The 27,034-nt window shown below is 46.7% G+C and overlaps 1 protein-coding gene across 1 annotated transcript in view; it reads left to right on the top strand.

The window, feature by feature from the left end:
• The window catches only part of SMOX (spermine oxidase), a 59,751-nt gene that overhangs the window by 18,478 nt on the left and 14,239 nt on the right, over positions 1-27,034 (top strand). The window contains exons 2-3 of the mRNA XM_061994034.1: positions 12,018-12,252; positions 17,595-17,821. Of these exons, the coding sequence (XP_061850018.1) occupies positions 12,045-12,252; positions 17,595-17,821 (435 nt within the window). The 5' untranslated portion in view covers positions 12,018-12,044. The remainder of the gene's footprint in view (positions 1-12,017; positions 12,253-17,594; positions 17,822-27,034) is intronic.

Below are 27,034 nucleotides of genomic sequence, written 5' to 3'. Positions count from 1 at the left end.
TTTCCTATTTAATTAAGACTGGTTTTATCAATTAAGTTTCCCAAACAATTGGAGAGAGAAGGAGGGGGAGGGAAGATAAGATCCCATGGTTATGCAGATGGAATAGGGTACAGCTCCTTTTGGCACTTGGAATATAAGTTCTGCAGGAAGCCTGTCTGCAGTATTGTTCTGATCCATTATGCCAGTGCTTTTAGTTTGTAACCTCTCCTATTTTTTTCCCTGTAGTTTACTGTCTGTCTCACCTTCCTTTTGCAGCCCTGAAACACCAAGCTTTGCCTTCATGAGAAGCTTAGCAGTGGCAGATACCTCCTGGTGGTGAACCTGATGGAGGAGCTGGAAGATTCTTACTGTGGGGTCAACCAGGGCTTGGCAGACATGGTAAAAAGCAGGCTATCTTGGGCCTGATTCTTGCTTGCCCTGCTTAGTTCAACAGCCCTGTTCTGAGCTATTTAACTGTCAGTGTTGTCTGAGGCTAACACAGCCAAACTGCACCTTGCTGTGTTGGTTTAGGTCCTGGCCAGCTCACAATGTTGATAGGTCCCTGATGGCCTGTAAGATGTGGAAACATAGTAGTTTCTACTCAAGTTGTTAGAATTTGTGGCTAGATCACAATTTCTGTCACCAAGGTTAAGACAGGAATATCCACTGCAGCAGGTTAAATACCACTCTGGTGATCCTCTTTTCTCCAGTTGCTCCTGATGCAGCAGCAGGGTGTTGTAGCAGTGTAAGCTGTGATTGAGTATATGTTGTGGGATGCCTTTTAGGTAGATAGGTCCTTGCACCTATCTCTGCAACCTCCCAAACTAAATTGGCTGTCGATAGGCTGGCTGCAGCATGTGCTTGTTCTGTCTCTGGGGGATTCGTTAAGCAGAGGATTTACTGGATTTGCTTCTCTGTTGTGCAAGAAAGATGCCAAAGCTGTGCTGTTTGTCACTGCTATGAAACTCCTTTTAACTGTGTCCTGTGTAATACTGTAGCCTCTGGCACATGAACCACAGCATTACAGTGTTCTGATCTTACTAACTGTGTGGGCAGGAGAAGCTCCATAGCCCAGACCTTGTGGTGCGGGGAAGTCATTGTCTCAGCTGCAGACGAGCTAACCAGCTTTGTGGGACTAGAAAAACAACACTGAAAAGAGGAAGGGAGTTGTGTCTCCAAGACTGTCCCAAAAGCTCAGCCAGTCTGACCATAACTGACCTGTTTTACTATCGCATACTCTTGTATGTTCCTGAAAGGCCTCTGACTTCATTTGTGTCCTGTTTCTCTGTGAATCACTTGGGGACGGGTGACTGCCTCCTGGCACATCCATGGGAGCTTCTGATGGTGGAGGAAATCCTCTAGCCCTGAATTTTATCCCTATACTGTAAGTCAAGATGCTGTCTGGCTGGCCAAGGTGCATTCCAGGAGGCTGTCACAGGGGCCTTCAATGAGTTGTTTGACAGAGCCTGCTCCCTCCCCAGCACCTGGGAGCTGGCTGAGCCTGCTGCATTCCCACGGTGCCCTTCAGCCAGAGGAACTGTGCTGGAGAATCAGCCACAGGTCAGCCAATTATTTTGATTTATTTTCTTTTCCCTCAGATGAGAAGGGTTTGAAAAACACACAATGGTGCATTTTACCAGGGAGTTTCAAATGGTGTGATTCATCCCCCGTGTTCTTGGCGTGACGCTGCCTGGTTTTAGCTTCTGGCTATCCTTGCACTTCTGTCAGTGCCAAGCACTGGATGGAAGTGCCCATGGCAGACAACCTGCTCTGCCCATATGTTAGCTTTAAAGCAAAAAAACCCACAACTCATAATAGGAAGTCTTTATACTGCATGCCAAGATGCTTGGGGCTTGTTAAATATGTTCTACTTGTCAACAACTACCCAATTTAAAAAGTAGCCTTGGTGTGAAATGGCTCTGAGCAAGTTCATTTGACTCGAGGGATATTTGCAAGCATTAAAACCTGTTGGATCACAGTGCTAAAAATGTGCAGTGGTTTCCTGGTCAAAAGCACCATCCAATGACTGATATTTTTTGTGTGTTTTAGTCTCCTCTGAAATGGAACTTGAACCTGTGCTGCAGTCATGCAAAGTGAGTGTCAGTATGCAGGGGTGTGGGTGTAACAAGGCAAAACATCCTGACACCTCTTCATTGCCTCAAGTCACTGTTATTCAAAGGCTGCAAAGGTGGATTGTGTAAATCACCTATGCATTCCTAAACAGGTTCATTTCCAAAAGCTCTGCTCCCTACTTGTTTCATCTTTGCTGCTTTGGTTGAAATTGTCTGCCTGGCCCACTCCCCTGCCAGCCCTGCAAACCCACCTCAGTGGGGTGGCCAGTCCAGCCTGTGGTGACTATGGGAGCCAGTGACTAGTTGCAATGTTTCCTGGCCCTCCTTGTCTTGAAGACTGAAGACTCATGCTCTTTCTGCCCATGTTTCCCACTCTTTGATTGCTCAGAGATTTGGACACTAGCTAGCTGTGTCTTGCAACACAGCTTTGGACAAGCTACTCAGAAAGTGAGGCAGCAAAGGAGGTGCCCCGTGCCTCTAAGCTAGCAGGAGATCTTATCGTGGATCCTCTTCCACCAATTTTGCTGACTCAGAGATATGTCTAAAATATCAGATTGGAGTCTATTCTCTCCCTCTCTCCCCCACATTTTTCCTAGGTGATGGTGGTGTGGGAAGAGGCAGAGGAGACAGCTGTCTTGGATCACAGGAAAATATTGTTCCTCAGAAGAATTTGTTGTTGTTGTTAAACTTCAACAGTTTTGCCTCCTCTACTGGGCCAGCAGTGTAGGACTGCAGAGCCGTGCTGTCATTGGAGCCTGTAGCCTACATAAGGTCTGATGGCCTCAGTTTTAAGATCTAGCAGCTTTGGGCTGCTTCTCATTCATAACTAGGGGATAGTTTTACAGAGGTGTCTCTGGCTGGTCATCCTTATATGACACAGGTCTCACAGATCATCTCTGGTCACACTAGGGGTAGGAGTCTGTTATTTGTTGTGTGTGTATTGAAGAAGCAAAGCCTCTCTCCAGCTTAGGAGGAGGAAACAATTTAGTATAGCCCTAACTCTCTCTCTCCCAAGGTGTGGGGAGGTGATATTTCTGGAAGGGAGAGGGTAAATGAAGATAAGACCTGTGTGTTCTGTCACAGGAATAAAGGTTGGAGGAGACATGAGTTTGGACAGGCAAAGCTTAATGCTGTAATTTCCCTCTGTCTCTTTTGGGTTGTGTCCAGGGGAAAAAGGGTACAGAGTCAGCCTGAAGGTCTCTGCTGCTTTCAACAAACCTGCTACTGAGGAGGCTTTGGGTGCAAGGCTGCAGGTTTGGCACGTGGGTGAAACGGGAAGCGTTTTGCTCATGCTGCTGAGGAAGAGAACACGTGGTGTGTTACTAATGTGTTTCCTTCCTTGCTGTCTGATCCAGCTCCTCATTCCCTGTGTGTCAGTCATTGAAGTGGGTCAGTAATTTGTAAATGGGGCTTGTAGATGCTAATGTGAGATCCATGCTGCTCAACTACAGCTTCTTCAGTGCCTCGAGGCACATTTGATGGCTCCAGCTTTTACATGGGCAAATTTTAGTAGATGGTGGCATTTGTCTTCAGGTCCAATTTGTTTTTCCCTCACAACCACTCCTATAAATTCTAGCAGCTTTCTGGAAATGGAACCACTTTGTTTCAGCTTCTGCCTGTGGAAACACAGTGCAGGACTTGAGTTGTTTGTCTGCAGCAGGAGAGTGGTAAAAAAGCTATCTGGCTTCCTTGTACCACTGTGGTGAAAAAGATGAGCATGGTCATCTCTCCATCAGGAGGGCTGGTAGGCAAAGGTGAGGTGGTATTGAGGGTGTGGGATGCAGCAGAGAGGGTGCTGCAGAGCTGAGAGAGATGCTCTGCTCAAAACCTACTTGAGTCCAGGGAGAATTGCTCCCTCAGGCTCACATGTCCCCAGGCAGCCTCTGCAAGGCTCCTGGCTCTGATCAGACACGAAGTGGTGATGAGGGGCAAGGAGCTGAAGTCACATTGATGGAAAAAGCAGGGAATTGTGGATCTGCCTTGCTTGTTTTGAGCACTGGAAAGCACTGCAGTCAAGGGGACCGTGGTGGTGACAGTCGTGCTTGGAGCTGGAGGCTGGACTAGAGCCTTTCAGGGACTGTTTCTGACCAACACTTCCTGAGCTGTCAGAACAGGTCTCCTCTGCCAAGACCTGCTGCAGGACTACTCTGGGGCTGAGCACCTTGTTCCAGCTGCCAATACTGAATTGGATAAAGCCTGAGTGTGGGGATGACAATGAAATGCCACTCTCCAGTGACAGTGGTTTATGAGCTTGGGAAGGGCCCTGGTATGTACATAGATGCTTGTGGCCCTTTATCCTGCTCCTGCAGCTCTCCAGGTAGCTGAGTAAACGAGGTGTGTCTGCTTCCAGATGTAACCTTGCCAGGTTGATGTTTGCACAACTACTGTACAAAGGCAGTTTGTAACAGCAGGCTTGTTTCACTCATGTCTCTGACTGACCTGGAGTACCTCAGTTAATAATGCTCCTGCCTTCTGTTGAAAGGCTGTTGGTGCTTAACCCATGCTGGTAGATTCTGAAAAGGATTGTGAGTGAGTTTGATGTGAAACTTGCTGCATTAAAAAGGTGGTGGGGGGTGGGGATGTGAGGAAGGAAAAGAGAGGTATCTTCCAGCTTGACATGTTTACAGCCTGGAGGGCTTGAAAAGAGCGTCTTGAAATAACAGGCAGTAATGTGCTTGCTTCTGAGGAGGCTGATGAAAGGGGAAAAGAGGGAGAAGTTACAAAATGCTTGTCTGTTGTGCCAGGAGCCGTGGAGAACCACAGCTCTCATTGACCGGAGGCACTGGCGACAGACACTGCTGAGGCCAGTGCAGAGAAATAGCTTTCCACTGCATTTTTGTGTGTACTCAGAGATATAAGCTGCTCTATCCTGACCTGAGCTTAGTGGACAGCCTGAATCTGAAGCCTGGAAAGGTGCTAAAGGAGATAAAATTGCTCTAACTAGAATAATCCTTCCAAGCACTTCTCTCTCAGAAAAAAAGGTGCATTAGAGAGAACTGAAAATGTTGTTACTTAGATGAGAGTTACTTATTACAGCCACGCAGTTGCTCAGTACAAGTAGTTCTAAACTCTGCCAGGGTTTAACAGCCTGAACACTGGAGTGACTTTACACCTGCCAAGTCTGTCACCTTTCTGTTTCCATTGTGGAGCTTTTACATATGGGCTCTGCTACTAGTCCATTGGGGTAACCAGGCTTCTGTGTGCAGCTGATGAAATAAGAAAGATTATTACATCTGTGAAGAAACAGGCTTTTTAAACTCTGCGTAAAAAAGCTGGCTGTTTTCTTTTGGGGCTTTTTTTTGCCATGGTTTTCTGAGGCCCAGGACATTGCTGAGCTGGGTGGTCTGTGTGAGTTGCCATGCCTTAGGCATCACTGGCAACCACCTGCTTGCTGCTCCACCTCTACAACACTGTGCTAATAATGCACATGCTCACAGACTGAGTTTTACATCGTGCATGGTACCAGAGGTGCAAAATCCAGAAGATTTTGTCTTGCAAATGTCTCCTGGACACTCCCATCATATAGACAGGAACATTCCCAGCACCACAACCTTGTCTTCTGATGGAACTGGAGAGTAAGTGTCCATCTGAGGCTTTTCAATCAGGATCTCAAGCAATATCCTCTCTGTCTTCATAGAAAAGTGTTTGAACAGCTTAGTGTCACCACTAAAAATAACCAGCTTGTTTCTATTCTGATTTTTCCCCCCTGATTTCTGCTCTTAGTTGCACAATTTTGCTTTGTGTCTGCTTAGATCAATTTAATCCTTTGGTGTCAAGTATTTCCCTGTTTGTAAACACTTCCAGACTGTGATGACAAACCTGCATTATAAACACACATAATGCCCCTTCTCTTGATGGTATCTTGAATAGTTGCACTTGGTAATAAAACAGCAGTGTAGTTATTTCTCGTGCTTCCTTTTAGCCTTTCAGTAGAAGTCTTGTTTTTATCTTCAGTTCCTTTCCAACCAACACAAAACTGTCGTTTAGGTTTCTGATTAAGGATGATGTTTAATTCCCATCAATTAAAAACCTTGAGGGAATAAAACAATCCCATGAATTTCAGTTGGTTTTATGCTGGAGCTGCTTGGTCTGTGTGATCAGCAGGGAATTTGTACTGCTGCTGCACTTCTCATCCTCCAAACTGGCTGTTACACTTGTTAGTGTGAAGACTGTTGGTTCAACATCATGCAGGACTAAAGAAAGCCAGGCAAATGGTGTGGCTGGGAAAGAAAACTGTATCCTCATGTGAGGCACTCAGAATAGCAAGTGGGGTGTCCCATGGGGTGGCTGTGCTTGTGACCTGCTGGGAGCTCACAGCTATGTCACAGAAGACAACCTGCTGTGTGATCTGAAGTCTGAAGGGAGCAGAAAGTCTCTTTTTTTGAGACTAACCAATCATAGAATCATAGAATGGTAGGGGTTGGAAGGGACCTTTAGAGATCACCTAGTCCAACCCCCCTGCAGAAGCAGGGTCACCTAGATCAGGTCATACAGGAACATGTCCAGGTGGGTCTTGAAGAATCCTGGTGCAAAAAACCAAACCAACCCCAAAAAGCCCCAATGAAGCAGCAGACAAGCTTTTAAGCACACAAGCCTTGTTTTCAGGACATTGCCTGGCCTAAGGCTTTGTGTTGTCACAGCCAGGACAGTACTGCCATCAGAGTATTTAGGTGAGCTAAGAATAGCAGATTTCCTTGAGAAGGGTTTTTGTTTATTTTGGTTTTGTATTTTTACATTGTTGGAGCCTTGGTGACCCTTTTCTTAAGGGCCCTAGAAGAATAGCCTGGTCAGAGAGTATTGTTGTAGCAAGGAAGGCAGTTGTGAACTGCCTTAATTCCCTGGCTTCTTCCTTGTAACCTGCAAGGTTTTACTGGCAATGTGAGAAAAATATCATGCAGTGGTTATACCTCTGAACTTCATTGCTGTTGCTGCAATGGCAGGGGGTTGGAATGAGCTTGAGCTTTAAGGTCTCTTCCAACTCAAACCATTTTCTGAGTCTATGAACTGAGAAAAGATTCTTTTGCAAAGTTTTGCCTGCTGGGAAACAGCAGTGGAGCTCAGGGGCTGTGTTATTTTGGTTTTGGGGTGGTTTTTTTTGAGTGAAGGAAAGGGAGAGTAGTGAGAAGGGATGACTGAAGGGTAGAGGCAACTAGAGAGGCAAGGACAGAAGGGTGATAAAGACTGAGGGAACTGGTCTGGAAGAGGTGATGAAAATACCATGGGTGAGACACTTGGATGTACAAGAGGCAGGAGGGTCAAAGCTGTATTTTAAAAAGAGAAGGAAGATGTGGATTTGAATTTGATGAACATAAAGTAGATATAAAACTTCACAGAGATTCACAGTAAAACAAAAGGAAAAGAATAAAGAAACAACCCCTTTTGTCAACCCAAACCATCTGTGTCAGAGGACACTGGCTCAAGCCCTGGCTGATGGGCTGGCAAGCAGTGAAGGTAGAGCACTGCACATGGTAGGCTGTATTTTATGTGTTTCTCTTACTTATGAGCTTAACAGAGTGTATAACTGATGCTGAAATAGTGTAGTGAGGACTCATATATTTATATTGTCTGTTCATTTCACAATGGAGCACATATCCTGGTTGGAAAACCTAAGCTCTTGCTACATTTAATTGCCTTCCCCTGATGTTCATACAATAAAGGTTGTTGGCTAATTGAGCATGGTTTCTAAATCAGGATTCTGTACACACAAAATACCCTGTTATTTTCTCATCTGTCTAGACAGGTCACCTAATCCAGTATTAAAATGCCACAACAGGAGAGGAAAACATATTTTCTGGAAGCTTTCTTGTGCAGAATTCACATGAGTTCACCAAAGCCAGGATTAGGAACGATGTACTTAAAGAATTGAGCTAAACCAATTCCATCTCTGTTGGATGTAGATGTTTCTTTACTGTGGCAATTAAAATACGTGAATCAGTGTTATATGGAGAGTGGATGAGAAGTGGAGACTGTTCAGAATGCCTATAGGTTGTAAGAAATCCCAAAGACTTTTCTAGTAAGTTACTTCAGCTGTGGGTTTATAATAGCTCACAAAGGAGGAAGGACTGACCAGATTAAGATTTGTTTCTTCTTAAATAAGGTGTGACTAGAATCATGAGTCCACATCTGGAATATTGTGTCCAGTTCTGGGCCTCTCAGTTCCAGAAGGACAGGGAGCTGCTGGGGAGAGTTCAGTGCAGGGCCACCAAGATGAAGGGACTGGAGCATCTCCCTTGTGATGAAAGGCTGAGGGAGCTGGGGCTCTTCAGCTTGGAGGAGACTGAGGGGTGACCTCACTCATGTTACAAATCCATCAAGGGTGGGTGTGAGGAGGCTGGAGCCAGGCTGTGCTCAAGTGATGGCCAATGATAGGACAAGGGGCAACGGGGACAAGCTGGAATAGAAGAGATTCCAAAGAAACACAAGGCAAAAGTTGTTCCCTGTTGAGGTGAGGGAGCACTGGCAGGGGCTGCCCAGATGGGCTGTGGAGGCTCCTTCTCTGGAGACATTCCAACCCAGCTGGATGAGTTCCTGTGTGCCCTGCTCTAGGTGGTGCTGCTCTGGCAGGGGGGTTGCACTGGATGAGCTTTCCAGGTCCCTTCCAGCCCTTGAGATTCTGTGATATCTGAAGGTCTGTAGCACTGAATAGGGTGTGTGTGAACAGAGAATGAGTGTTCAGTGTTTCTTATAATAAGGTTTTGAGAGTTGTCCTTAATTTTCATAGGGTAGTGGTTTTGAAACCACCAAAAGAACATTAATGTTTGCATAAGGGTAACAGAGCTCCTTACCACAAAATTGTTGTGAAGGCCAGAAGTATATAAGGATTCAAATTGAAGTTGGCAAATGCAAGGAGGGAGAAGTCCTTCGGGTTGCTATGCTCAGGGGTCTGGACATCAGCTCTACCTCACAATGTCCTTATTGGACTTACTGCAGGTGGCTGGTGCTGCTAGAAGAGGGTCATTGCTCTTTGTACCAACCCCAAACTCTTCAGTGTGACTTGTTTTGACATTTCTTATGTACCTTGTAATAACTGTACTGCTTTGCCCTTTCTATCCCAGTGCAGGACTTTCCTGAAGGTCTGAATACTGAGATCCCCATCTTCAGGGCCCTCCTTGTCTCATTAGATTAGTGAGCTGGCATGCTTGGGAGTGAGGTAAATGACTGATGATTGACAAGGCTCAAGAAATATATTGTCATCCCTCAACCTATTTATTTGTAGGAAGCCCAGCTCCTTCCCATTGTCCTGCACTGGTAAACACAGAAGAGTGAAGTTTCATTGCTTTGGTTGGGTTTTTAACCAGAATGTTGTCCCACATCTCTGGTGATGGTGTGTGTTTGTGTGAGTCTGTTGAGTGGGGATCTCATCTTTCATATCAACCTCTGACCTTTAACCATTATGGGGCAGTTCCTGACTAACTCCAGACCTGCAGTACAGTGTTCTTGTTTATCTTCCCCCATCCTGAAAATCCCCGTTCAGAATAGATTAAGATTAAAAAAATAACAAAGCACTCCTGTCCCAGGTGAGCAGAGTCCACAAGAGGAGGGAATTGAGTGATTTAGTGCCAGGACAAGGGATAACAGGCACAAGCTGGAATGCAGAAAGTGCCCCTGGCACAGGAGGAGAAAGTCCTTTGGTGCTGAGGGGAGGGAGCCCTGGCCCAGGCTGCCCAGGGAGGGTGTGGAGGCTTCTTCTTGGGAGGTTTCCAACCCCAACTGGACACATTCCTGTGCCCCCTGAGCCAGGGGAACCTGCTGTAGCAGGTTGGGCTGGATGAGCTCTAGAGATCCCTTCCACCTCCCACCATTATGTGATTCTGTGATTCATTGAATCAGTGTCAAAGCCACGTAGAGACAAGCCCTAAGGTGTCTGCAATGGGACACTTGACCCATCTTACCTGCTGCTGTAGGGAAGGAGCTCTACATCCTCCACTCTTCCTGCTCCACTCTTTTCCATCTCTTGTGGGGCAGAGAAGGAATCATCCACTGCTACTTTTTCGACCTATTGTGCTGCTTTTGAATCCAACTTTCTCAGAAGTAGGTGCAGTGACTGCTTTTGGCTGCTTGCAGCTTTTCCACTTGTCCAATGACCATGATACGTGACTCACCACGGACTAGAAGGCATTGCATGCTTGATGTATTTGACTTCAGCTTGGAAATAACTCTCCAAACACCAATGTCTGGCTCCCTGTGACACATACCTGCTAGCTGAGATCTGTTGGTCAGGAGATGAAAACAGTGAGATGATATAATGGCAGGTAGAAGTTTTTAGCGTGTCTGCAGCCAGAGCTGGCTTAATGTCACCATCTCCCTCATTCAGAGGCAGTTGGAATGAGCTGTATTGGCAGAGGCAGAGTTTGTTACTGGCACTACACTAATCTCTCTGGCAGGTGAGCCCAGATGAGATGGATTGTGCTGAAGTTGTTCCAGCTGAAACTGAACATTTTCAAAATAGTTGTCAAGAGCTCCAATGGAACCACTTTAGTTTTTATTCCACTGCTTGAATCACTCCTGGCTGCAGTCTGGTCTTACCTCTGTTACAGAGAGGCAGAGATGCGTGGTCAAAATGAATGAATGGTTTGACATTCCAGAGACAATGAGACTCTCCAAGTGAAACCACTGTTGCTTTGTACTTTATTCATACAAATGATGATATACTGCAATAGTCTAGCAGTGCCTTAAGCACAAAGAATTGTCTCTTCCCCTGGTGTTGCAAGAGAGAAACAGAAGCCTTTGACAATGGCCAAGTGTTGGGCAAGTTGGGAAAGAGCTCAGAAGGTGTTATCCAGCAGCTTGGCAACAGGTCTGGATTGAGTGAGTGTTGGGTAGGGAGGATGGTAAGGCTAGGAATCGTGTGTGTGCTTTATCCAGATCTTTGAGCACCAGCAGAGGCACAGGCTGATGAATCCTGGGCTGTGTATTTGTCCTTTGCAAGTCAGATCTGATGTCTTCTTGGGCCTGGTGGAGGATGGGTCTCTGTACCCTATTCCTCCACACTCTCGAAGGCAGCTGTGAGCTTACCCAAAACCCAATGACTAGACATTGGCATTCATGTGTAGAGATGTCCTATACTGGTGATATCTGGTTAAGGTTTAACCTCAACCATGGACTCAGGCTGTGCACTAAAATAAGGTGATGGGACCTGAGAAGGTCCCTGAGAAGGGCATATGAAGCTAAAAAGATGACTTCTACCAGTTTGCAAAGACAAAACAGGATCCTGCTTGGAGGAACAGTTGGATGCATTGGGTAGGTGGAGGTAGAACTGGACAAGTCAGGGCTGGTATGTGTTTGAACCTGTCTTTGTCAGAGCCTGAGGCTGATCCTGATGGCTCCAGGGGGTTGCCTTGTGTGGCTGTGAAGTTTTCAGCTGGCCCTTGTTGGCTTTCATCAGTTGAAACATTTTTCTTTTCCATCTGCACTGCCTCTGTGGTGATTGCTTTGCTCTCTGATCTCTCCACTCTTTGAGCTAAACCCTCTTTATCTAGTCCTGTAGTTACATGATCTGAAGCTATGCTTTGTGGTTGCCACAGAGGCAAAGCAAAGCTTCACTCCTGTGTTGTGGAGCTTGTTGGCACCGGCTGTGGGGTTTTCTTTTCCTTCTCTTTTATAAAGTCTTCACCACAAAATTGCCCCTTTTTGAAGGTTATATAAAGGAATGGGAATTTGAAAACACTTTTGACTTCTCTGGAAATAGCCTACATGGTGCAAGAGGGTGATGACTTCTGCAGCTTCCAGTGCTGATGCTTCGGGCTAAAACATTGCTGCATCCCAATTTGACCTCAGTTATCCTTCCTATGCGTCCTCTTTGAAGGCTGAGCCTAGTTCACAAGTTTTTTCTTCTCTGCTGGACAGTTTTGGGGTGTTTGTTTGTTTGACTTGTTTTAGACTTCCTTAGGATTCTGAACTGCAGAGAAGAAGTTGGAGCTGAGATCCCTGAACACGCTTGTTTGCTTTTTTCCCCCCTCCCTGTAGGTTCCTTAGAAAGAGAGCTTGGACGGCATGCAAAGTTGTGAAATATCTGCAGACAGCACGGATGATCCTCTTAGTAGTGGCCTCCAGAGAAAACGACAGCCTCGAATAGTAGTGATTGGTGCTGGGCTTGCAGGGCTGTCAGCAGCCAAGGCGCTCCTGGAAAGCGGTTTCACGGATGTCACAATCCTCGAGGCGAGCGACCGAATCGGAGGCCGCGTCCAGAGTGTGAAACTCGGTAAGAGCAGCTCCTGGGGAGTCCTGCCTTGGGTTTGCTCCCTTCTACCACTGAGGCTTTGTATCCGTGGTAGGTTGATTTCATCTTGGAAATGTGGTTCTGCAGTCAATGTGCATGTGGGGAAGGGTGGTGAGGACTCTGGGGAGAGGGAACTGGTGGGCAGCAAACTAAACATGAGCCCGCAATGTGCCATCGTGGGCAAAGCCAGTGGCATCCTGGGGACACCAAGGAGGAGGGAGGCAGCAGGTCAAGGTAGGTTCTCCTCCCCTCTACTCTGCCCTGGTGAGGCCTCATCTGGAGTCCTGTGTCCAATTCTGGGCTCAGCAGTTACAGAGAGACAGGGAACTGCTGGAGAGAGTCTAATAGAGGGCTACTGAGGTGCTGAGGGGACTGCAACATCGTCCTTATGGGGAAAGGTTGTGGGACATGGGGCTGCTCAGAAGAGAAGGGTGAGGGGGGCATCTCATTAACCTAAAAGTATTTAAAAAGTTTATGTCAAGAGGATGGGGCAGCACTTTTTTCTGTTGTCTCAAGTGACAGGACAAGGGGTAATGGAGAAAAGCTGGAACACAAAAAATTGCACTTAAACATAAGGGAAAAACTACTTTACTGTGAGGGTGAGGGGGCCCTGGCCCAGGCTGCCCAGCAAGGGTGTGGAGGCTTCTTGGGAGGTTTCCAAACCCACCTGGACACGTTCCTGTGTGACCTGATTGAGAGGAACCTGCTTTAGCAGAGTGGGTTGGACAAGATGATCTCTTAAAGTCTCTTCCAGCCCCCAGCATTCTGTAATTCTGTGATGTTGTCAAGAGTCTAAATCTTTGGGCTCCTTTCAGGGTGGGGAGGGGAGTTAGAATTTGGGGTATTTCATGATTGGTTTCACTTGTACAGGAAGAACTCTGTGTAACAGGTCTGTGAGAAGCCTTCTGTGCTTAAATAACTGTATGAAGGCAGTTTCCACCAGCACTTTCAGTCTTGACTGGGCTAGGGGCAGTCAGTAAATCTCCTGGCTGTGGAAGGGCTGTTTGAGTGACTTAGACCACTCACAAAGGGGCAAGCTCCAAGCTATTCTGTTTCACAAACAGCCCCATTCATTTCCCTAGAGCTAATGTAGTGTGTAGGCACTACCCACTGTGAATCAGGCTGCTGGAAAAACCTCTTCAATGTATCCTTTCATCCCGATTTGCAGCTTTCCTACCTCTGTGGCTTCCTTTCTCAATGTGTAATAAAGGTGCAGCCACTAGATATTTTAATCCTGTGTCAGTTGGAAGGGCTTGTCAAATCTCTAAATCCAAAACTACTGGAGCAAACGTTGCCCTTTGCAGCACAGTAGTCAATGAAACTTTTCCCTGGGATCTAGGAGAGCGTCACCTGTCTCTTCTCCACAGGAGGCAAAAAGCTCTTTGCTTTTACTGAATTGCCTTCCTGATTTTAATTAACTAGTTCTGTTTCTCTCTGTATTTATTACCTTTGGCCTCTTGCTGCCCTCCTTTCTTCTTCTTTGTCAGGTGCTTACATCACTTACTATATTTTACTCGATAAACCCGCCACAGTAAATAAACTGCAGTGTCCTATGAACTTTCAGAAGGGAAATGAATGAAAAGGCAGTTGGACAAATCTAATCCCCAGGGTTTGAATAGGGCACTTTACATTCTGCTGAGACTTGGCATCGAGGTTAGAATGGGAAGTGTGTCCTTTGCTCACAATACACTGCATTAAAAATACCCTGGATCATGTCTGTGAGAGGAGGGAAGTGTCAAAGACCTGAAATCTTCAGGGAGCAATATATCACTTTGTCAGTGCACCTGTGAGAGAGTTTTGTTGTACTGATATGGGGACCAATTCTCTGACCTTTGGATATCTTTGTCAGTTACTCATACCTTTGCTGGGAATCTACCTCCTGGTTTGTAACACTTCTTAACTTACATGAGACAAGAGCAGGCTTTTCAGTCTGATGGGCACCTTGCAGATGTAATTGCTATTTGCAGAGCAGAGGAATCAAAAATCTTGATCTTTTAATATCTTTCTTAAAGCCACAAATTGTCCATCTTTTCTTATCTGCTATGAAAGTTACACTGTGGGAATATGGGCTGCAGTTCTCTCCCAAGGTGTGAGTTCAATGGTGTGGCCTCTTGTGAGCTTTGCAGGTTCATGTGGTCTTTTAGCCAAACAATTTTGGATTGCTGTTGGGTGATGAAATCTTCAGAAGCATGTACTCAGAACCTCCCTGTTCCCTGGTATGTGGGCAAAAGGGCAGTGTGGTCCTGGGCTGTGCTTTCTTCTTCTGTGCTGCCTGGAACAGCAAGATCCAGATAAGATTTAGTCCAGAGTTAGTCTAGAGAAGAGGAGACTCTGGGGGGATGTCATTAATAGTTACAAATATCTCACTGGTGGGTGTCAGGAGGTTGGGGCAGCACTTTTTTTCTGTTGTATCCAGTGACAGGACAAGGGGTGATGGAAAGAAGCTGGAACACAAAAAGTTCCATTTAAACATAAGGAAAAACTCTTTCAGTGCTGTGGGGAGGGAGCCCTGGCCCAGGCTGCCCAGGGAGGGTGTGGAGGCTCCTTCTCAGGAGGTTTCCAAACCCAGCTGGACACGTTCCTGTGTGGATCTAGGTGGACCTGCTTTTAGCAAAGGGGTTGGACTGGATGATCTCTAAAGGTCCCTTCCAACCCCTGCCATTCTGTGTGATTCTGTGAAGATCACACCTGGGACATGCAAGACCTGCTCATTTCTCACAACCGTTACAGAAGTGTTTCTTCCAGGTCTTCAACATATGACCATTCTGATTTGCTTGTCTAAATGGCATTTAACAGTTAAACTTCTCTGTCTTCACAATTTACTATGGATCTGATTTAAATCTTCAACAGAGCTTCAGGGAGCAGTGTATTTCCCCTCAGCTGCACAGAGAGTGTTGCTACTCAACACAGGGGATTGCCAGGGCTTCAATTCACCTCTAGCACAGGTAATGCAGAGGATTTTGTATCTTTGTGGACAGTAAGGGTGTTTCTTGGATATGACTTATAACATCTGTATCCACTGCAGATATTTCATGACAGGATGCCCAAGAAACAGCTCAGGCTGCAAAGGGAAGTGGGGAAGTTCCCGTGCGTGTTCCAGAGGCTTGGCACGCAACCTGTGCATTCCACTGGGAACTTGCTGGTGTGGAATACTGCTGTGTACAGTTGCAGCATGTGTCTCAGTAATTACATTCACAGAATAGGAAGGAGAGGGATTTTTTTTCTCTCTTTGTTTTTTATTGTTGTACTGAATGAGTCACTTGAAACAGATTAATATTGACTCTCAAATCCTTTAAAGCCCTGAAAATAAATCAGCTGTTTAAAAAGATGTCCTTTAGTTTTACACTTCTAAATCATTTATCATGAACTGGTTTATCTGCTCAATAGTGATGATGAGTATTACAGGCAAGAGTGATTAGTTTTAATTTGTTGGCATTTGATTATATTCCACACAGCTACTGAAAGCAGGAGAACTTGGAACACATCCTAGTTATTACTGAGCTCCAGTGCAGAGAGACCTGCTGGCATATCTTTTAGTTCTTTCAAAGATCAGGTGCCCCATAAATTAGAGCTGTATAGAAGAGGATTGTTAGTGTAGCACAGAGCAAGCTCCTGACATAAAGCAGCAGACAGTATTCCTGCTGCTGATCTGGCATGTGATGGCTCGCAGGAGGATTGCATTAACAAGGTGACTGCCACATGCAATATTTATGAGCTTTGTACCTTTGGCTGCCAATATTTAGCAGTGACTTCTGTTAAGCTGGATGCTCTGGGAGTGTATTGGAGTTTTCAACACCTTAAATATCTGCACCTTTGTGACTTGGTGCTGCACACTGAAGCACAGGCTTTGTTTTAGGTACAGGTAGAAATGTAGTGCTCTCCAGTCCTGTGATGCATGTTTTGAAGGGCAATCAGTATGTTCCTTAGTGATGAGGTGGCTGCCTGCTTGAAAAACAAGATGCATGGAGGTGATGGCTCAGCTGGAGAGAGCAGCACTTCTTAGAGCTTTCACCTGTTAAACCTGACTGTATTATAGTGTAGTACTGCAGCTTCAGTCTGTCTGAGCATAGATTTACATGTTAAACAGTATATGATGACTGGTAACTGCATGATCCCTTCCCCGTCAGGCAGGATCCTATTGACTGTCCCACTTAATCAGGCATTGCCAGAGCTCTGCTGAGCCAGCTGCACAGAGTGGTGCTGACTGGGGTGCTGGGCCAACACAGCCTTGTCAGACTTTCAAACAGTTAGCTTTGGACTTTGGAGAATCTGTAAAAATGTGGGTGGAGGACGTGCCCCAGGCTTATTTTTAGCACCTCCTTTCAGCTGCTGAACATGTCTCCCTGTGCTACCAGCCCAGTTGTGGCAGCCTTGGCTTAGGGACGGTCAGTTATGAGGAAAAGAGAGAGAGTGGGGCTGAGCAAGCTCTTTGTGTTTTGCAGGCAGAGAGTGTAGGTGGTGAAGACTAAATGCATTTAGTGTTTAGCCTGACTGCATCTTTTTGAAGAAGCAAATTTGGCTTTTCAAAGGCATAAAGAATAAAATATAACCTGTTTCCTCACTTGGGGAGTGGAAATGTGTTTTGTACTGCAGTGTATTTGTAAACAACATGCATTTTTAATCACAGCACAAGGTTTAGTATTCAGGTCAATATTGCTGTCCCAGGGCACTCCAAATTTTCCTGCATCTCCCTGCTGTAGATGCTTTTCTTCCTGTGTCTGGGTATCCATCCCCTCCTTTTGAATACAGGGAGTATCTGAACTCTTGTTACATACTCTGTTCTTTCCCAACAGCTATAATGTTTATGTAAGTATCCTTGTATGTCCTTTTTGTGATAGTGCAGTGTGGCTTCATACAGCTCTTCCTTCCCTCACCCCTTTCACTAGCATGTGGCTTGTGCTGCAACTCCAGCAGTACATGCTCTGCTGTCTGATCCTCTTCTTCAGGACAGATTTAGAGAGGATGGTTGAGAAAGGCCATGTAGCAAGGACAGAGCAGTCAGCAACAACCATGGTAGGAACCAGGAACCTGGAAGAGTCTGAATTTTGCCTTAAATATCAGAAGTGTGTTGCTGTGCTATATCTCTATTGGAAACATCCCATCTTTCTAACACTGTCTAAACTTGTATCCTATTGGATTGGTTTAGAGGACTTCTCTAAGAACCTCCCTAACAAAGAAAGCTCGCTTAAGTGACGTTCAAACTCGTGTTGCCCTTGAGCAACTGTTCTCCTTTTGTGCATGTACCTTGTGTTTAGGGTTGAAAGTGAGAAGCTTTCAGGAAAATGGCCTTCAATAACTAGTTTGCTTGCTTCACTCTCCTGCAGGGCACGCCACTTTTGAACTGGGAGCTACGTGGATTCATGGTTCACATGGAAACCCAGTCTATCATCTAGCAGAAGACAATGGTTTGCTTGAAGAGACTACTGATGGCGAGAGAAGCGTCGGCAGGATCAGTCTTTACTCCAAGAATGGGGTGGCTTATCATCTTACCAACAACGGGCAGAGGATCCCGAAAGATGTGGTTGAAGAATTCAGTGATTTATACAACGAGGTTGGTATTCAGCTGCTTTGTCAGGTTGTAGATTTGCCTGAGACTCCTTGACAGTTACAACATTCTGGGACTAGATGTGGTGCAGCTTCTGGGTTGGACTAGATGATCTCTAGAGGTCTCTTCCAACTCTTACCATTCTCTGACAAAGGTAGAAAACCAGTAATGTCTTCCATTTCTTGGTTTCCTCTCATGTGCTTCACTACACCCCATTTGTCCCTGATTAACTCTCTGTTGTTGGGAAGAGCAATCTTTCCATGTTTGTCATCAGTTTAATCACTTCCAGCAACTCTGGCTGGGGAGATCCAGTCGTTTGCTCTAGAAAGCTTCAACTTCATTAAAAGAGCAGAGGGGGGATCGAATTACTAAAAGTAGAAAACAAAACCTTAGCAACAACCAGCTAAATATTGTAGCCCTGTGACATTTTAGTGATGTTATAAATACCATAACGTGCTGTGTAGTGTGCCAAAGGCAGTGCAGTATCAAAGGAATTGGGAGCTTTCTTGCTTCAGAAGGAAAGAAACATCTTTTCTGGTTGGTTCAGACCAGTGTAGCTCATAGAATCACAAAACGGTAGGGGTTGGAAGGGACCTTTAGAGATCATCAAGTCCAACCCCCCTGCAGAAGCAGGATCACCTAGATAAGGTCGCAAGATGTCCCTTGAAGGTTGTTTTAACTTCTTTTGATGTTCAGAAACATCCTCTTCAGTGAGGGCCTCAATATGTGGTGGAAGAGCCAAAAAGGAAAAACAAGCCCCAGATAACTACAGATGCAGAACTTTAAAGTACTGAATAACAGCCTGCAAGATGGCAATGGAAATGCATGTTCAGTGGAAAGAGTAACCTCTGCTGAAAAACAATGAGTCAATGTCAGACTTGGACAGTATGAGGCCAAGTTTGCTTCCATGGAACTTGGCACTGCTGCTGTCACCTGAGTATTTCTTTAAGTGGGAAAATGGAGTTTCTTGCTGCTTAGCATGTTGCACACACAGGAAAGATCACTCTCAGTTTCATTTGCTTTCAGCAGGAAGATTTGGCCTTAGGTAGAGTGAAGTGAAAGAAGGAGACTTGCCAAAGTTAACTGGAGTTATATTCCCCACCTTTTTTTGTTATCCCTTATGAAGTGCATTTAGGGGGGCTCAGTGCAGAGCATCTTGCCTTTGGGGTTAATGTGATCTCTCAGTGGGCTGCAGAAAATGAAGCAAAACCTTCTTCTTTTCATCAGGCTGTAGCCAGGCCTAAAACCTTCAGGTTCACACCAAAATTTGATGCTTGGGCTAAACACAGACTAGATTCAGGTTACTCGTGCATACATTATGGTTAAAAATACATCTGTAAGCATTTAGAAAGCCACCAAGAGAAAAGCTGCTGTAGCCTGTAAAGAATAATCAAGAAAGGAGCAGTGAGGGACATACTTTTGTTGGAAAAGGCTTTTGGCACCGTCCTGGGTCTCAATTGAGATCTCTGATGGGATGGCACAAAATTGTTTCAGAGAGGGGTAGTAGGAATTTCAAAGAAACCTCATTATGGATGGAACTGGAACTCAACCCATAGCAGAGAGGGAATTGTTGGACAAGTGCAGGTGGAGAGAATTCATCTGAACAACTTTTTCAATGGAAAGCAGAACGAGAGCCAGGCAGGAAAAGGAGACGGATGAGATGTGTGTGGAACACAATTAACAGTGACTAAGACTAGAGAAGAGAGAGAGGGAGTAAGTGAAAATACTGCAGTGAGCAGCATTATTTATGCAAATGGAACACTGCCAAACTACATGCAGTGCTCAGTGATCATCTTGTCTCAAAGGTGATAGGAAAATCTCCAGCAAAGGAAGGGTGCCAGAGGCAGATGGGCTCTGAACCCAGAATACACAGATGAGAGCTACTTAGCTTTGAGATGCAGCTGGTAAGACAAAGCCTTCAACAAGATGCCAGTGTTTTAGAAATAATTAATTTGGTGAAGCTACCCTTTCTTTTTAAAGCAGGAAAAAAGGGGGAAGGCAGTGCCATGAGAGAGCACCACATTAATAGTTAATCTTCCTTACGCAGTGCATAATTAGCTTATCACTGCCACAGGATATCTTTATCACTAGGAGACAGAAAAGGCTTCCACACTCATGGGTTGTACAAATGCCTACTGCTCTCTGCAATAAAACATGAGTAAGGGACAGCTACAGCTGAGGACATCAGCCAATCCCTTAAGTGCTGTTGCTGGGGAGGTGCTTTCTCTGTTTTCCTTCAAAGTGTGCTGGAATTTCTTGCAGGGGCAGCTCACAGAATCATAGAATCGTGGAATGGTGGGGTTGGAAGGGACCTTTAGAGATCATCTGGTCCAGCCCCTCTGCAGAAGCAGAGTCACCTAGATCAGGTCACACAGGAACATGTCCACGTGGGTCTTGAAGACCTTTGGAGGAGACTCACCGTTTTGTTGAGTTTGCTGTGCCAACCCCTTTGATGTGTCAGCTTGGATGATGTTTAGTGATTTAAGACAGCTGACTCCGGGTTCTTCCTTGCATTGCTTAGGAAAAGTGGGAATTAAGGTGAGCTCTGTGATCTCCTGAAAATCTCCAGTTTAAAACAGACTGATTACAAGTCCCCCAGTGGGTGAGCAGTCAGGAACACGTGCAACAGAAGCGTGGATTTGGGGACCTTTTCCTCTGTCGTATGGTGCCCAGGATGATTCTTTTTACACATGCTGAGTCTGCCTGGTGCATTTTTGCTTTGTGTTTTGGTGAGTTCCCTACTCCCTCAGCATTGCCATTTTTTTTGCATTTTCATTAGAGTCAAATTGATCATTTTATTTTCATCCTGGCATTTGCTTTAACTGGTGATGAAATGAGTTCTGCTGAGAAACAGTAGGAATTTGGTCTTCAGTTCTGGATCTCCCTCTATTTGAGGAGGCAAATTTTTGGTGAGGTTTTGTTAGAACATCTTGAAGTTGTCCTGGATGAAAAACTGTTTTACAGATCACCAAATCTTGAGGTCAGACTCTTTCTCTGCCTTGTAGGAGCTCCACAACTTGGGAAGTCTTGGAGAAATCTAGTGAAATTCAACAAGGGCAACTGTAGAGTCTTGCATCTGGGAAACAATAACCCCATGTACCAGTACAGGTTGGGGAATGAACTCTTAGAGAGTAGTGTAGGGGAAAGAGACCTGGGGGTGCTGCTGGCCAGCACGATGAGCATGAGCCAGCAATATGCCCTCATGGCCAAGAAACCAATGGCATCTTGGGGTGGATTAGAAGGGCTGTGAGCAGTAGGTCAGAGAGGTTCTGCTCCCCCTCTACTCTGCCCTTGTGAGACAACATCTGGAATATTGTGTCCAGTTCTGGGCCCCTCAGTTCCAGAAGGACAGGGAGCTGCTGGAGAGAGCTCAGTGCAGGGACACAGAGATGCTGGAGTGGAGCATCTGCCTTGTGATGAAAGGCTGAGGGAGCTGGGGCTCTGCAGCTTGGAGGAGACTGAGGGGTGACCTCATTCATGTTACAAATCCATCAAAGGTGGGTGTGAGGAGGCTGGAGCCAGGCTGTGCTCAGGGATGGCCAATGATAGGACAAGGACCAACGGGGACAAGCTGGGACAGAAGAGGTTCCAAAGCAACACAAGGACAAACTTGTTCCCTGTTGAGGTGAGGGAGCACTGACAGGGGCTGCCCAGATGGGCTGTGGAGGCTCCTTCTCTGGAGACATTCCAACCCAGCTGGATGAGTCCCTGTGTGCCCTGCTCTAGGTGGTGCTGCTCTGGCAGGGGGGTTGCACTGGATGATATTTTGGGGTTCCATCTAACTCTTAAGATTCTGTGATTCTGTGAAACCTGCAGTCAGTACTCCCCCCATCGTCTCATCTCTCAGGCTGCATCCCCCCCATTGAAAAGGCTGAGACAGCAGTTGTAACACATCCAGTCCTGCCTTGAAAAGAAAAAAACCACAAAACCAAAACAACCAGCAAGCACATGATGGATGGCAAAGGCTGATCAGGGATAAAGCACTGGCATTAGCAGTGCAAAATATAGTCCTGAATGAACAGGGCTAAATTTGTCACAGTTTCAAACGCCTGCCCTCCCCTGCAGAGATGGCTCCCTTCCCAAGCACTCACACACACACTGCCCTTCTTTCACTGCAGCACCTGCCATGTGCTTGGGCTCAAGCATGTGCCTCCAGCTCTGCTTTTCTGTCTGTATGTCTCTAGTCCCAGTTATGTTGTCATCTGGATGCTAAATTCTAGTGAATGCAGAGTGCAGAGGATCCCCCTCAAGTATTTCACTTGAATAGAAACTTCATAGAAACTGGAGCCTAGCAAGGAGAAATCTCTGTGTGCTGAGTTTTCATAGACTGACAGAGTGGTTTGGGTTGGAAGGGACCTTAAAGCTTATCTCATTTTACCCCCTGCCATGGGCAGGGACACCTTCCACCAGCCCAGGTTGCTCCAAGCCCCATCCAACCTGCCCTTGGACATTTCCAAGGATGAGGCAGCCACAGCCTCTCTGGGCAGCCTGTGCCTGATATTCTATCTAAATTTCTCCTCTGTCAGTCAGGAGCCATCACCCCTTGTCCTGTCTCTCTAGGCTCTTGTACAAAGTCCCTCTCCAGCTTTCATTGTCTGCCCCTTAGGGACTGGAGGCTGCTCTAAGGTCTCCCCAGAGCCTTCTCTTCTCCAGGCTGAACACCCCCAGCTCTCTCAGCCTGTCTCCACAGCAGAGGGGCTCCAGCCCTCTGATCATCTCGGTTGCCTCCTCTGGACTTGCTCCAACAGCTCCATGTCCTTCTTGTGTTGGTGTCCCAGAGCTGAAGGCAGCACTGCAGGAGGTTCTCACCAGAGAAGAGGACAATTCCCTCCCTGGACCTGCTGCCCATGCTACTGGTGATGCAGCCCAGGGCATGATTGGTGTTCTGGGCTGCAAACACACATCACTGGCTCATACTCAGTTTTTCATCCACCAGCACCCCCAAGTCCTCCCTTGGTCTGCTCTCAATCCCTTCATCCTCCAGACTGTACTGGCACCAGGGAATGCCCTGACCCATATGCAGGACCTTGTACTTGGCCTTGCTGAACCTCCATGTTGCTGACAAAGATCTTAAACAGTTAATGTAGAAATGTTCCTGCTGTGAAAGACAAGGCACCCCACTACCTCCAGAGCTTTTCCTTGCCAGTTCACTTGGAAAGCCCTTACTCTTTTTCCAGGCACTTACCCAATCTTTTTTGGCTGCCTCCTTCCACTTCAGCACAAGTTTTGCTTCATTTTGTTTGCAGTAGCCTGAATTTGGAATAGCTGGAGGGATGCCTTGCAGCAGCCTTTATTTGGTTACGAGACAGCCAGCAGCAAGACTGCTCAACTCTTCATTTCTGAAGCAGAAAAGTCCCTAGGAGAGGCTCTCTTAAGTGAGAGGCTGTTGCACTGCTTTGAAGCCTGTCAAGATCTATCAATAGCTGGTGAGTGAGGTGACCCTGTGAGAGCACTAGAAAGCTGAGCAGGGAAGGCCTCCAGGCCTGCAGAGCAGCTGCCTGCATTTCCAGCCACACGCTGCCAAGAGATGCAGCATGAGAAAGGGCACTGAGCCTGCTGTTGGCAGGACAGCCACTCTCTGGCCTAGACCATGTTCTGTGTGGGGCTGGCACTGCTCAGGGTCATCAGCAGCCCGCTTGCTCAGTCTCTCAAGGGAAGGGGGCAACACCATTGAAGGTTCCTCTGAGTGTGATGACCATGACACATTCATAATCCTCCCACCTTCCTCTCCACTCTTGTTACAGTAATTGGGGGAACCCTGGGGCTAAGGGAGGATTTAGGCTTCTGCCTGCTTATACTAGAGAATAAGTCTTATGAGATGTGGCTGAGGGAGCTGGGGTTGTTTAGTCTGGAGGAGGCTGAGGGGAGAGATGAGCACCCTCTGCAACTCCCTGACAGGACACTGTAGTGAGGTGGGGGTTAGTCTCTTCTTCCAAGTAACAGGACAGGAGGAGATGGGCTGAAGTTGCCCCAGGAGAAGTTTAGATTGGAGCTGAGGCAGAACTGTTTCCCTGAGAGGGGTGTCAGCCCCTGTGCCAGGCTGCCCAGGGAGCTGGGGCAGTGCCCAGCCCTGGAGGGATCCCAAAGCCATGGAGCTGAGGTGCTGAGGGCCATGGGGTAGTGCTGGGCTGGGCAGGGTGAGGAGAGTGAGTGGTCTGAGTGCTCTTAAAGGTCTTTTCCAACCAAAACAATTCTATGATTCTACCTCATCTGCATGACCCTCAAAGAAAAGTGACAGGAGTGGGACCTCTGAGGGCAATATCTGCAGCTTCAGTGTGTGTTCCTGTAACTGCTGGGAAAATGTGACTAGGAACAACCCATCTCTGAGTTGCTTTTCTGTCCCTGCTAAACCTTCATTTCCCTCTCTAAATAGGTATCTAAGGGCAACTCCCAGATATTAGTGAAAGGTGGTGAGCCTGCCAAGTTAGATGCAGGTGAAAAATCACACTACTTTGCCTGCCCAAGGATTCCAGTCCATGAGACTGCCTGATTTAGAAAAAGTGCCTATTTTCACTTAAGCTTTTCAGTAAGGATGTGGCCCCTAAAGACTTCACAGGAACCCAACCTTGAACAATCAGCTAATTAACGTCCTTGTTATCTGTCAGCTTTCTCCTGTGTGCTGCACAGCTTCTGGAGGAGGGATGTAGATAAAGAATGACCAAGTTTCCCACTCTTCTCACTCCCACCCCGTGCTGGGCTTCCTGCCATCTCGGGTGCCTTGCCTTGTGTTATCATAGAAAGCAGGACCAAAGGGCCACTGAGAGTCACTGTTCCCTCCCTGCCCCTCTATTGCACTGACAGATGGTTGGCCTGGAAGCAGCACAGACCTGTCACCATTCCCTCCCTGCCCTTCTATTGCACTGACAGATGTCTGGCCTGGAAGCAGCACAGACCTGTCTCCATCAGGCCTTTTTTACTGACCGGGGATTAAGTCACTGCAGTTTTTAAGCCAAGTGAGAAAAAGACAATGCTGGGGATCGTCAGTGGCTCTGGCAGGAAGGAGAGGGGATTGGGATGTGCTTTCCTGGCCTCCTCCAGTGCTGAGAAGCTTCTTTGTTTAGATTGATTGTCCCTGAGGGATCACCTCTTCCTGTGGTGGAGGAGCACGTATGTGGTAAACACGGGTAGGTGGAAACCTGTAGGGAACAGAGAGGGCATCTCTGGTAGAACCACATTCTCTGCAGACACCCTGGTTGTGGGATGGCCCAAAGCTGGGCAGAAGATATAAGCTCAACTGAAGCCATTTTAGGACTATAGCCATTCAGTTAACTCCTTTTAATTTCTAACTTCCAGCCCCATTTCCCTGCAGGATTGTATGCAAAACTTTGGAATCAGGGATGCAAATCTGCCTAGGACAAAGAGTTGCTTGAGATGTTCTGTGTCTTCTGCTGATGGTTCTTCAGACAGACTTCTGGGATCCAGTTGTTCTGTCCAAAGCCAGAGGAGCTTTAGAGTGAGGAACAGTTAAGTCATTGTGCTTGGGATGTCAATCTGCCAATGGTGGGAGCTGAGAGTTGGTGCAGTCTGTCCTTTTTTCCTTCCTGCTTGTATCAGGTGTGGCAACAGACAAGGAGATGAGTCTGGGCTGTACCTGGTGTAGCTCACCTTGCTGGTGGGCATGGTTTGGTGCATGGATATTTTGTAGGGTTAACTAGAAAATCAGCAGAACCTTTCTGTTGGCTGCCTTTCACCAGGAACTTTGAGATCCAGCTCACTTGAACTCTCTCAGGAACCCTTCTGTCATCACAGTATGGTGAAATGCTTGACAGAGTACGTGTTTTCAGCTCCCACAAGTTGCCTGGTCAAAGGGGATCCCTTGGGCATGGTAATGCTGTTATTATGAGCACATTCAGACCTGGGGAGGGAAAACCTAGGTAACTCCAACTCTAGAATCACAGAATATTAAGGGTTGGAAGGGACCTGGAAAGCTCATCCAGTGCAACCCCCGTGTCAGAGCAGCACCACCTAGAGCAGGGCACACAGGGACTCATCCAGCTGGGTTGGAATGTCTCCAGAGAAGGAGCCTCCACAGCCCATCTGGGCAGCCCCTGCCAGTGCTCCCTCAGCTCAACAGGGAAGAAATTCTTCCTTGTATTTCTTTGCAATCTCTTCTGTTCCAGTTTATACCCATTGCCCCTTGTCCTATCATTGGCCATCACTGAGCACAGCCTGGCTCCAGCCTCCTGACACCCACCCTTGATGTGTTTGTAACATGACTGAGGTCACCCCTCAGGCTCTTCTCCAAGCTGCAGAGCCCCAGCTGCCTCAGCCTTTCATCACAAGGGAGATGCTCCAGTCCCTTCATCTTGGTGGCCCTGCCCTGAACTCTCTCCAGCAGCTCTCTTTCCTTCTGGAGCTGAGGGTCCCAGAACTGCACATGCTATTCCAGATGTGGCTGAGTAGAGGGGAGCAGAACCTCGATTATACTTCTCTCCTGCCTGGGATGACACAGAGAGGAAAGGCTTGTCTTGCTGTTTACAGCATGGGGAACTCTGCATTTCTGCTCTTTTGGCTGTTGGGCAATGCTAAATACAATGGTTAATGAAAACATCCTCATGGCTCACTTCTCCTTTTGGCCAAATGGTGGTTGGGTTTTAACACAGCTTTGCTTGTCTCGTGAATGTGTGATCTGCTTAGAGCACGCCATTGGCTTACGGCAGCTGAGCTGCGTGACGCTGACACAGGGCCCTGCAGCTTGTCCTTGCTGGAAGTGGTTGGGGCCTCAGAAATCAGTAGGCCTGAGAACCATGGGATGTTGAAACTGCCACAGAGCTTTTGGCACTGAGGAGCAGAGAAGGCAGCGTTTCCTTTGCTTTGCTGGAAGTCTTTGTTTCAGGTAGAGCGTTGGTCTCCACCTTTGTTGTCTGGAATGTCCTTGGAGAGGCTGTGTCCCAGGGGGTGGCTGCAATGCTCTTCACCAGTACCACTCACTTTTCTTGTGATTACTACTTCTCTGGTTTTGTAGTTTATTTTCCCCTGTTTTTCACTCTTTCACTGATTTTCTTCTTCAGTTTCCTTCTCATCAGTTACCTGTCCTTATCTACTCACCTTCTTCCATTGTTCACTCACTCATAGACCTGCTCCCTCTCACTCCTACCACTGCCATTCATTTTTCCTTCCCTCTTATCTATTTTGCCATTTCAAATTAACTTTATTCCTAAAACTCAAGAGAAAAATCAAGCTTCTGGGGAAAAATGGAGCAAGAAGAAACAAACCCAT

The sequence above is a fragment of the Colius striatus genome, chromosome 3, assembly GCF_028858725.1.
Source record: "Colius striatus isolate bColStr4 chromosome 3, bColStr4.1.hap1, whole genome shotgun sequence".
Classification (NCBI taxonomy): domain Eukaryota; kingdom Metazoa; phylum Chordata; class Aves; order Coliiformes; family Coliidae; genus Colius; species Colius striatus.
This window is presented reverse-complemented; position numbering and strand designations above follow the sequence as displayed.